At 46.4% G+C, this 12,645-nt stretch overlaps 1 protein-coding gene across 4 annotated transcripts in view; it reads left to right on the top strand.

The window, feature by feature from the left end:
- The first annotated feature begins 509 nt into the window (after positions 1-509).
- The window catches only part of LOC122559930 (tyrosine-protein kinase HCK-like), a 37,865-nt gene continuing 25,729 nt past the window's right edge, over positions 510-12,645 (top strand). For all 4 annotated transcript variants that reach the window (XM_043710039.2, XM_043710040.2, XM_043710038.2 and 1 more), the window contains exons 1-3: positions 510-632; positions 2,822-2,949; positions 6,259-6,339. In XM_043710039.2, coding sequence (XP_043565974.2) covers positions 2,846-2,949; positions 6,259-6,339 — 185 coding nt within the window. In that variant the 5' untranslated portion in view covers positions 510-632; positions 2,822-2,845. The remainder of the gene's footprint in view (positions 633-2,821; positions 2,950-6,258; positions 6,340-12,645) is intronic.

Here is a 12,645-nt window from a genome sequence, read left to right as displayed (position 1 = left end):
AAAGCCTTGTCTGATGAAATTGCTAAAATCTTTCAAAATGTCATTCCAGTTCTGACAGCTTGCCTTGCCGAAACAAAACTAGCCTTCTACTGGGATGAGACCTGACTGGGGCCCTCTCTGTCTCTCAATCTGTTAAAAAAACTCAACATTTCAACAATTTACTCCCAAAATAATTTATCTAAATCATTTAACTGAAGTCTTGTTCTTTCTCGGAAAAGGTGTTTAAACTCACTTTTCAAAAATGACATTCTAACCTCCCAAAGATTACAAGTGACCTTTACAGAACTGAAAACTAAAATCTATTTTCAAGTCAAAGTTTCCAAATAATAACGATGTGCTATAAACTGACATAAACTGCAATGAAATAATCGATCCCCACGTGTCTAATTCTCCCTAATCTGTGCGAGTGTTTGCCTAGTCCTGCAATACGCCTTATAAAGCTTGTCGTGTGCTTCCGCCCAAGCCAAGGACTCATGTACTTTGCACTTTCAGTGAATTGATAAGGGAGCTTTTGTTCCTGGGGTTATTCTGCTGTGAGTGGGTAAGCTGTCTCCAAGTCATGAATTAGACAAATTCTGACGATAAATGACAGGAAGATCTGGAATTCTACAGAATGAGAATCCAACAGCAAGGTAAGATCGAGTTTATAAGATGTTTGTTCCTTTAAATTCTGTTTAGTTTGATACAGTGACTTGGGACTATTCAGTGGAGATGTACGTGACCTGGAATCAAATCATTACCTTCTCAGTTAAAAAAAAGTAAAAGTGAGAGTTTTCTGTACAATCACAATTAATCTGGTTAAAGCCAGCAAAAATTATTAATTCCAAATGCCAATGGAACCCAATTTAATTGGTTTCGTCAGGCTGTAGTTCTGTTTCTGAACAATTGGCCTTTAGTCACTCCCTTGCAACAGTTTCGGTTTTATAATTAATTTGCCATTTGTTGTCAAAGGCAAATTTGCTTCTGTCCAAATGCAGTGGCAGTAACAGCTTGCTTTCAGAAGGTGTCTTTCATACAGTTAAAATGTCTCAGGAACCTCACAGGACCATAATTGAACAAATTGTGGTGTTAATATGAAGAGGTATGGAGATGACCACTGAAACCTTGTTGAAAGGGGGATAGAGAAGCACAGGGCTGCAACGTTTTCAGGAATGCAGAGGCTGTCCCCACCTAAAATGCACTGTATTCTCACTGAGTCTTCACTCCCTCAGCACAGCTCCTCTCCAAATTGCATTCCTTCCCCACAGCCTCCCCCTGCCGGATGTTTCTCGGCTGAGATTCAGCCTGGAGGGCTCCAACTTTCTGTGCAAGGCCCCAGCATACAGGCACTGCAGAAACAAAGTCCTATCTTCACATTGAAGATATCCACTGGCAAGCTGTAAGACATGACTATGGTGCTAAATGACACAGTAATGGGTAAATCACCACAAGCTGCCTTTAATTCAGCTGCTTATTAAGAAATCTTGCAGACAATCAAATACTGAAACAATGATGTAAACTTTGTTGTATGTAGCAACCAAAATAAGACCCCTCAAGTAAGCAAATTCAGACCCACAATCCACCCTGGCTATTACCCAATTAATGTGGAAGTTGCCCATGTCCCACCAATGGTGTCTGTCTCTGGATGTGTCTCGGGTTCCATCCTTATGCAAAGTTGTTCTCCGGAGTTCTGCTAAAGGGGGGGTTCTCGTGTTCAATTCCTATACAGATTTTTATCCTTCAGACCAATACTGATGATTCTTTAAGGTCCTTTCATCCAAATTGCCACAAGTCTGCAATTTGCCTTTTTATCAGAAGTATTACTTTGTTCTTATTATATTTGGCATTGACTGTTTGAAGACACAGCTTTTCTGTGACTAACTCCTTAAATCCTTCTGCAGGCCAATCATTGTCTTTGTGCCATAAAGCATTCTGTTAATCATGCAGGTACCAAGGTAATTGTGTTCAAATAGCCTCCACTCCTCCTTTAGCTAGATGGTACAGTGGCACAGTGGTTAGCACTGCTGCCTCACAGCGCCAGAGACCTGGGTTCAATTCCTGCCTCGGGCAACTGTCTGTGTGGAGTTTGCACGTTCTCCCCGTGTCTGTGTGGGTTTCCTCCCACACTCCAAAAATGTGCAGGCCAGGTGAATTGGCTGTGCTAAATTGCCTGTCGTGTTAGGTGAAGGGGTAAATGTAGGGGAATGGGTCTGGGTGGGTTGCTCTTCAGAGGGTCGGTGTGGACTTGTTGGGCTGAAGGGCCTGTTTCCACACTGTAAGTAATCTAATCTAGACATGGCCAATTGCTTCCAATTCATGTATAAGTTTGTCCTTGACTTTTACCAGTTTATTCCAGACTGAATTTTTTCTGTGTGTAACACTTTATCTTCAGTTCATTTATTCAACCCATGAACAGTTATTAAAGTTCTGAAGTCTGTAATATCAAACAATCGGGTGTAAGGGACCACAGCTAGTTCTGTTTTGGGCTAAAAGGGAGGAAAATGGAGGTTGGACACTTGAGGCGACAAGTGATAGACAGAGCTATTCGGTTCCACAAACAACGTCTCAAATCTGAGCTCTGCAGTCCTGCCACATCCAGTCATGAATGGTGCGGGATAATTAATTATTAACAAATCTCCCCTTCTTCAATGATGGGGGATCCCCGCAGGTGAGTGCAAAAGATCAAGCTGAAACATTCATAACCCTCTTCACCCAGAGGTGCTGATTGGATGATCCATCTTGGCTTCCTCTCTCACCAACCAAAACCAAATCTCTCAATTGACCCGAAATATTTTTCAGAAACAGACCTGACAAAATAGAGCCTGCCTTTTCTCCACTTCAGGCTGGTAGACTAGAGCTGGGCAAAATGTCTGATGGCCAGGAGGGAAGCCCTTGTGCTGAGCCGCAAGGTGACAGAGAAAATGAGGAGCAGCAAAGTGAAGACCAGGATGTGAAGGAGCACAACACCAGGTATGTTCCTGAGGCTGTCCCTGCTTTGGTGCGTACTTCATACTGTGATCCAGAATGCTCAGTACAACGAGGTCAGAGAAACTCTGGTAGAGGGAATGAGGAAGTGAGTGGCGGTTTCTGGGTTATAAGGATTGTCTGGGAATATGAAGAAAGCTGGCCAAAGATATTCAAAATCAAAAATAGAGATTGCTGGAAAAACTCAGCAGGTCTGGCAGCAGCTGTGGAGAGAGAAAACAGAGCTAACATTTTGATTCCAGTGACCCATCATCAGAACTGATAGCTACTAGGAAAAGGTGGTATTTATGCCAAAGGGGGTGTGGCAGCGAGGGGGGTGGTGGTGGTGAAGGAAGTGGATAGATGGAGCTAGCACCCAGAGAGAGAGCGGGAGATATGAAAGGGTTAGATGAGATGAGAGGATTATTGATGCTGAATGAGAGCTGAGAGTCGAGAGATGAACAGAATGGGGTGGCTATGTTGAAAGCAACAGCCCATTTCATGATAGGTCCAGGATGCAGGGGTTGGTAAAAAAAAAACAAGGAAGGATGGAATCAGGCTGTAAAATTATCGATTTGATTTGATTTATTTTAGTCATGTGTACCTAAGTACAATGAAAAGTTTTGTTTTGTGAGCAGTACAGGCAAATTATTGCAAATAAGGACCTACAGATCATCGGGAGGTTAGACAGATCGAGGTATACAGGTTATACTGTACAGGAAGTGTACAATGTAAGGTCAACATGAACATTATTTGAAAACTCGATATTGAGTCCAGCGTGCTGTAGGGTTCCCGAGTGGAAAATGAGGTGCTGTTCTTCCAGCTTGTGCTGAGCTTGACTGGAGCACTGCAGCAAGGCTGAGACAGAGATATTGGCTGGGAACAGGGTGGGGTGGTAAAGGGGCAGGCAACTGGAGGCTCAGGGTCATTTTTGTGACAGAACCTAGGTGTTCTGCAAAGCACTCATCCTGTGCCCGCCAACCCGCCAACCCTCTCACAACATATGCCTCTCCCACTCAATGAGATCAGGGCTGACCTACTTCAACATCATTTCCCTCAGTGCCTCCATTCCCTTGAAATTTTTAACTTATTGAAATCTATCAATCTCAGTCTGGAATGTACTAAGTATTCCCTCCATATTCCCTCAAGACAGAGAATTCTCAAGATTCAGAGATTTGGTGTTGGCCATTAAACAATGGCCTTACCAGTGACACCCACAAAGTGTGAACAAATGAAAACCACCACCCTCTGAGTGAGGAAGCCCCTCCTCATGCCAGCCCTGCAAGGCCAGTGCCTCTATCTGAGCCCGGGTCCCCTAATCCTAAACCACTGATACGAGCAGTCAGGGGAAACATCTTTCCCACATCCATCCTCTCAATTCCTGTAAGGATTAAAAGCAAATTACTGCGGATGCTGGAATCTGAAACCAAAAGAGAAAATGCTGGAAAATCTCAGCAGGTCTGGCAGCATCTGTAAGGAGAGAAAAGAGCTGACGTTTCGAGTCTAACTGACCCTTTGTCAAAGCTTTGACAAAGAATCAGTTAGACTCAAAACGTCAGCTCTTTTCTCTCCTCACAGATGCTGCCAGACCTGCTGAGATTTTCCAGCATTTTCTCTTTTGGTGTCCCCTGTAAGGATTATGTCTGTTTGAATAAAACATACTCTCATTCTTCTAAACTCCAGAGAATAATGATCCAGTCTGTTTAATATTTCCTCAGAAGTCAACCTCTCCATTTCGGGGATTAGTTTGGTGAGTCTTTGTTGTATTCCGTTCACAGGAAATAAATCTTTTTGTAGCTGAGAACCCCAAACTCCAAACAATACTCCAGATGTGTCTCACCAAAGCTTCATATACTGTGAGATATCTTTACAGGTCTCCTTCCATCCTGTTTTGATGTGTTTGTAGCTGATACCCATTCTGGACACGCCTGATGCCAGAGTGAAACCTGACTTGATGAGACATTGGTTTTATTTCTGGAATTTGATTCCAGTGAGGCTGAACACGGTCACACGAGGCTGCCAATGTGCTATTAACAAGAACGTTAAAGTTTATTACAAACAAAAATAAAAAAATAATTAATTTGCATGCTCCTTAAGAGCTATTTGAAACAGCACCGCATCCACAAACATCCACTCCCTCCACCACTGACTCTCAGTAGCAGCATTGTGTATCATCTACAAGATTCACTGCAGAAATTCACCGACGATCCTTAGACAGCACCTTACCAACCCATGACCACTTCTATCCAGAAGGACAAGGGCAGCAGATACAAAAATAGCAACATATGAACAAGGAACAAGTAAAGGCCACTCGGCCCTTCAGGCCTGCTCTGCCATTCAATGGCTGATCTGATTTTAACCCCAACTCTACCCTCCTGAATTTCTCTGATAATCTTTCTGCCCCTGGGTCATCAAGAATCTATCAACCTCTGCCTTAAAAATATTTACAGACCATCCGCTGCTTTTTGAGGAAGGGGGTTCCAAAGACTCTCAATCTTCTGAGAAAAAAAAAAGCTTCCTCACCTCTGTCCTAAATGAGTACCCCCTTGTTTTTAAACTCGGACCCCTAGTTCTAGATTCTCTTACAAGAGAAGCCACCCTTTGCACATCTACCTGGTCAAGTGCCCTCAGGATCTTATACATTTCAGATAAGTCAGAAGTGAAACTCCAGAGGGTACAGACCTAGACTGACCAGCCTTTCCTTTTAATACAATCCAGCCATTCCAGGTTTTAGTCGAGTGAGCCTTGGTACATGGGAACACCACCCCCTGCAATTTCCCCTCCAAACCACTCACCATCCCGACTTGGAAATATATCGCCGCTCCTTCACTGTCACTGGATCAAAATCCTGGAATCCCCTCCCTAAGAACATTGTGGGTCAACCTACAGCACATGGACTGCAGCGGTTCAAGAAGGCAGCTCACCCCCACCTTCTCAAGGGGCAATTAGGGACGGGCAATAAATACTGGCCCACATCCCATTAAATGATTTTTTAACAAATCAATAAAAATGCAAACAGGAATTCAAACAAAGCCTTTTTTCCACCAAAACAGCCTTCCCCAGGGTGTGGTGAGGAAGTGGGATTTGTTACGACTGAAACAACAGGGAATAAACTGACACGTTAAGGTGATAGCTAGAGGAACACATGGGGGGGAGGGAAGGAATCGGGAAATGTTTGGTGGAATGAGATCATGACAGTTTGAGGGGGGTGGCGGGGTGCGCTCATGAGGCACCAAAACAGTCCTTGGGGCTAAAAGGCCAGTTTCTGAGTTGGAAATTGTAGCTCATCTTTCTAATTGTTGTTCTGTTTTTCAGATCAGAAAGCTTTAAGTCTCTGTTCAGGGCAGAGTCTCTGAGGGATCAAGGTACTGAGATCAAACCACTGGAGGCGGAAACGTAGGTGAACAGCTGTTGTTAAATACACCTCAACTCTTAGGACTTATCAGAGCAAAGGTCAGTGCGTGAGGACCTATCAGAATAAAGATCTGTGCAAGGACCTATCAGAGTAAAGATCAGTGTGCAAGGACCTATCAGAGTAAAGATCAGTGTGATTTGGCTGAGGAAAGTGAATGGACCATAGGCCAGTTTGTGGATGACACAAAGTTAGGTGGGAAGGCTATTAGTGGGATGATCCAATGATTCCACAGATGGATATAGACAGGTTAATGAGTAGGCAAAAACTTGGCGATGGAATATAATTTGGAGAAATGTCAAGTTGTGAACTTTGGCAGGAAGAATAGAGGAGCTGAACATTATTTAAATGGAGAAAGATCGCAGAAAGTTATAGAGCAGTGGGGTTTGGGAGTCCTCAGGGTATACACTGACAGGGTTGACTTTGGGGAGGTTGTTAGCTCCCTGGAAGGATCAATCATTACAGATTGAGATTGAAGCTAAATCTCATGGGAATGGAAAGGAATGTACCGAGGCACAGTGAAAATCTTTGTCGGACGAGCAATGCAGGCAGATCACAGAGTTAAGTAGCATAGATAGTAAATAAGTAAACAGCGGCAAAAACAAAAACACAGGTACAGGTGAATGTTAAGAGTTTGTGAGTCCATTCAGTATTCTAACAACAGGAGGGTAGAAACTGTTACGAAACCGGCTGGTGTGTGTGTTCAGGCTTCTGTACCTTCTCCCCGATGGTAGAGGTTGTAGAAAAACATTGCCAGGATGGGGTGGATCTTTGAGAATGCTGGCGGCCTTTCCTTGACAGTGGGCCTGGTAGATGGATTCTATAGATGGGAGGTTGGCCATTGTGATTGTCTGGGCCGAGTTCACCACTCTCTGTAACTGTCTCCAATCTTGAATGGTACAGCTGCCATACCAGGTAGTGATACATCCAGACAGAATGCTCTCGATGGCGCACCTATAAAAGTTAGCAAGAGTATTCGCCGTCATGTCAAATTTCCTCAGCTGCCTGAGGAAGAAGAGACGTTGTTGAGCCTTTGTAACCAGTGCATCCACATGAAGAGTCCAAGAAAGCTTGTTGTGGATGACCACTCCCAGGAGCTTGACACTCTCCACTCATTCCACCTCTGTGCTGTTAATGTGTAGGGGGGGAAATGAGTAACATCCCGCCGAAAGTCAATAATGAGTTCCTTGATTTTGCCAGCAGTGAGAGCTGGGTTGTTCTCAGTGCACCATTCTTCCAGGTCTTCCACCTCCCGTCTGTAGTCTGTTTCGTCGCCATCTGAGATTCGACCGACTGTGGTGGTGTCATCAGCGAATGTGTAAATGGCATTAGACTGGTATTTGGCGACGCAGTCATGGGTATATAGTGAGTACAGTAGGGGGCTGAGTACACACCCCTGGGGGGGCTTCAGTGTTGAGTGTTAGTGAGGATGAAATATTGTCCCCAATCTTCACTGATTGTGGCCTGTGGGTCAGGAAACTGAGGATCCAGTTGCAGAGACTGGGGCTTAGTCCGAGATCACTAAGTTTTGTAATCAGTCTCAAGGGGATAATAGTGTTGGAGGCTGACCTGTAGTCAATGAGTAGGATTCTTATGTAGCTGTTCTTGGTGTCAAGATGTTCTAGGGAGGAGTGAAGGGCAAATGGTATGGCATCTGACGTGGATCTGTTGGTCCGATAGGCAAATTGGAGTGGGTCAAGAGTAGTGGGGAGGCTGGAGTTGATTATTGCCATGACCAGCTTTTCAAAGCACTTCATGCCCACCGAGGTTAGGGCCACTGGGCGGTAGTCATTGAGACATGCTGCATGAGCCTCCTTAGGCACAGGGATGATGTTGGCCTCTTGGAACAGGCCGGGACAGTGGCCTGCTGCAGGGAGAGGTTGAAGATGTCCGAGAAGACCTCTGCCAGTTGGTCTGCACATGCTCTGAGTGCACGGCCTGGTACTCCGTCTGGTCCCATCGCTCTCCTTGGATTCACACGAAGGAAAACTGACCTGACTCTGATGCAGTGACTGTTGGATCAGTTCGTCAGGACCTGTCAAAGTGAGCATAGAAAGCGTTGAGACAATCTGGGAGGGATGTGTCATTGTCTGCTATCTTGCACTGTCTCTTATTCGAACCTGTGATGGATTGCTGAGAAAGGAGACTTTCAGCTGAAGCTGAGATTCATCAGGACACAATGAACAAATCTGAAAGGGAACAGTAATTGGATAGCAGGAGCTGCAGAGGCTGCAGCTGTTGTTCAGCAAGAGGGCTCTTCGTGGTAGATGTGGCACCCAAGGAGCCAACCTTGTGAGGAATCACCATCACAAAGCACCACAAATATCAGCTTGGCTCAGAGTTGAGAAGATTATACATTCATGTCCCACTCCAGAGCTGTGAGCTGTGGTTAACATATCAGTGCAACACTGAGGGGATGCTGCACTGTCAGAGGTGCTGTTCCTGAGATCAATCCTTTGTTTCAATGGAGTGTGCAGGGGGACATGCCAGGAGCAGCACCAGGCAGACCTGAAGATGAGGTGTCAACCTGGTGAAGCCACCAAACAGGACTACTTGCATGTTAAACAGCATAAGCAACAAGTGATAGGCAGAGCTAAATGATCCCAGAACCAACGGATCAGATCTAAGCTCTGCAATCCTGCCACATCCGGTCGGGAATGGTGGTGGACAATTAAACAACTCACTGGAGGAGGAGGCTCTACTAATATCCCCCTCCTCAATGATGGAAGAGTCCAGCGCATCAGGGCAAAAGATAAGGCTGAAGCTTTCACAGCAATCTTCAGCCAGAAATACCGAGCGGATGATCCATCGAAGCCTCCTGCAGCGGTCCCCAGCATCGGATAACAGGCTTCAGACAATTCCATTCATTCCAAGTGATACCAAGAAATAGTTGGAGACACTGGATATTGTAAAGGCTACATGCTCTTCCAACATGCCAGCAATACAGAGGAACCTTGATTATCTGAACAAGATGGGAGGGCACTATTTCGTTCAGATAATCGATTATTCGGTTAATCGATTCATTGCCTTTCCTCTGGGGCTCAGAGTTCTCTGTTAAGTCTGCTCCCCATTCAGGAGACAAAGTAGCAGTACACCGCGCTCAGGCCCTTGGCTCCCTGCCCACCCGCCCGCAAAAAACGCCTACCCAGCCGCCCCCAAACCCATTCAGCACCGCCACCTGCACCCCCATTCACCCCCTCCCCCGTCTGCTCCACCCACCGACCGAGTCCCATCTGCACTCCTGCCCACCCTGACCCCCTGTTTACCCGCCCCCTCATGCATACCTGCCCCCTGCCACCCCCCAGCTCCTCCTCCAGGACAGCCAGAGTGGACATCAACAGTAAGACTGCAGCTGCCTTTGTGGGGTGAGTCTCCAAAGAGCGCACACACACACACGCACGCACGCACACAGACACACACAGACACACGCACACACACACACACAGACACACACAGACACACGCACACACAGACACACGCACACACAGACACACACACACGCACGCACGCACACAGACACACACAGACACACGCACACACACACACAGACACACGCACACACAGACACACGCACACACAGACACACGCACACAGACACACGCACACATACACACACACAGACACACGCACAGACACACGCACACATACACACAGACACACGCACGCACACACACAGACACACGCACACATACACACACACAGACACACAGACACACACACACATACACACACAGACACATGCACACAGACACGCACACACAGACACACACAGACACACACACACACAGACACATGCACACATACACACACACAGACACACGCACACAGACACAGACCAGACACAGACACACAGAGACACACACGCACACATACACACGCACACATACACACACACAGACACACGCACACACAGACACACACATACAGACACACACACACACATACACACACGCACACATACACACACACAGACACACGCACAGACACACGCACACATACACACAGACACACGCACGCACACACACAGACACACGCACACATACACACACACAGACACACAGACACACACACACATACACACACAGACACATGCACACAGACACACGCACACACAGACACACACACACAGACACATGCACACATACGCACACACAGACACACGCACACAGACACAGACACACAGAGACACACACGCACACATACACACGCACACATACACACACACACAGACACACGCACACATACAGACACACGCACACACACACACAGACACACACACAGACACACGCACACACACACACACGCACACACACACAGACACCCCCACACACACACACACACAGACACCCCCCCACACCCACACACACACACACCCACACACACACACGCACGCACACGCACACACAGACACCCCCCCCCCACACACACCCACACACACAGACACATACACACACACGGACACACACACCTACACTCACGCACACAGACACACACACAGACATACACACATAGACACACACACAGACACACACACACACACACACCCATGCATACACACTCACGCACACACCCACACAAACACACACCCACACACACACCCACGCACACATGCACACACACACCCACACACCCACACACACACATAGACACACACACAGACCACGTTTTACTGCAACTTTTTGACAGGTTCCACCTTTGCCCTGTACAGGACAATGTTGGAGAGATTATCTGGGGAAGGGGGGATTCAGAGTACACCCTTGTGTAGAGCTCCAGGAAAAGTGTAGAGACAGAAAGACAGAGAGACAGAGAGACAGAGAGTCAGTTATTTGGAGACGGTGCCTGCACTGTCCAGGACTGTTCTCAGCAGCATTTCAGTGAGCTGAGTTCGTTTTTAATCAGTGTAAACAAAAGACATAATCAGGGTTGAAACAGCTGTTTGATGTAATGTTTCTATCAGGACCTCGAGATCTCCTTCGGGTAATCCGATATTTGGATAATTGAGGTCCCTCTGCAGTAAAGAGGACTTATGCTCCAGAACTTGCCATACTCCAAGGCATGCTCTTCCAATACAGTTACAACACTGGCATCTCCCCAAACAGGTATGTCCTGTGCATAAAAAGCAGGATAAATCCCGCCCAGCCAATTACCATCCCATCAGTCTACTCTCGATCACCAGTCAAGTGATGGAAGGTCTTATCCACAGTGTTATCAAGCAGCACCTGCTCAGCAATAACCTGCTCAGTGATGCCCAGTTTGGGTTCCCCCAGGGCCACTCAGCTCCTGACCTCATTACAGCCTTGGGTCAAACATGGACAAAAGAGCTGAATCCCAGAGGGGAGGGGAGAGGGACAGCCCCTGACATCAAGGCTGTATTCGACCGAGTGTGACATCACGGAGCCCTGGCAAAACTGGAATCAATGGTTATCAATGGGCAAACTCTCTGGTGGTCAGAGTCATACCTGACACATAGGAAGATGGTTGTGGTTGTTGGAGGTCAGTCATCTCAGCCTTGTCTGCCCTCTGAAGTGGATGTGAAAGAATTCATTCATTGGATGATTTCAAAGAGCAGGTGAAGTCTGCATGCAGGAGAAAGTGAGGACTGCAGATGCTGGAGATCAGAGCTTAAAAATGTGTTGCTGGAAAAGCGCAGCAGGTCAGGCAGCATCAAAGGAGAAGGAGAATCGACGTTTCGGGCATAAGCCCTTCTTCAGGAATGACACATTTTGAAGTCTGCATGCAGTCATCCATAAACATCAGAGGATCAAGTGGTCATTCTCTTTACAGGATCTTACAGCACCCAAATTGGTGATCATTACCAAATTTATTCTTTCATTATTTCATGTCAGTATAACATGGCCAGCATGTGTTGTCCATCCCCATGACCCTTGAGTTGACGAACTTGTTCAGCCATTTCAGAGTCAATCATAATACACTGGGTCTGCAGTGATGGGTAGGCCAGACTAGGGAAGGAAAGGATGGTACATTTCCTTCCCGAGAGGTCATTCGTCAACCAGATGAGTTTCTTAATGTTTGTTGCTTTGGACACCATAACTGAGACTAGCTCAGTATTCCTGACATAGTCACTGCATTTAAAGATGTTAGGCTTTGCCTTTAGATTGCTAGTCCAGGGACATTAGCACATGTCACATGACCTAGCACCTACATTACAACCGTGACTGTGTTTCAATGCAGATGATTTGGCTTTAAGCCAGATTGAGAGCAGAATGGTGGTGGATACCTGTGATTTCTAGCTTAACATTGATATTTCTGATTTGCTGCCATTCCACCAG

Source organism: Chiloscyllium plagiosum, unplaced genomic scaffold, assembly GCF_037043375.1.
Source record: "Chiloscyllium plagiosum isolate Xiang-an unplaced genomic scaffold, Cpla_swu_hap1 HiC_scaffold_15, whole genome shotgun sequence".
Classification (NCBI taxonomy): domain Eukaryota; kingdom Metazoa; phylum Chordata; class Chondrichthyes; order Orectolobiformes; family Hemiscylliidae; genus Chiloscyllium; species Chiloscyllium plagiosum.
The sequence above is the reverse complement of the archived record's forward strand: the minus strand, read 5'-3'. Positions and strand labels throughout refer to the sequence as shown.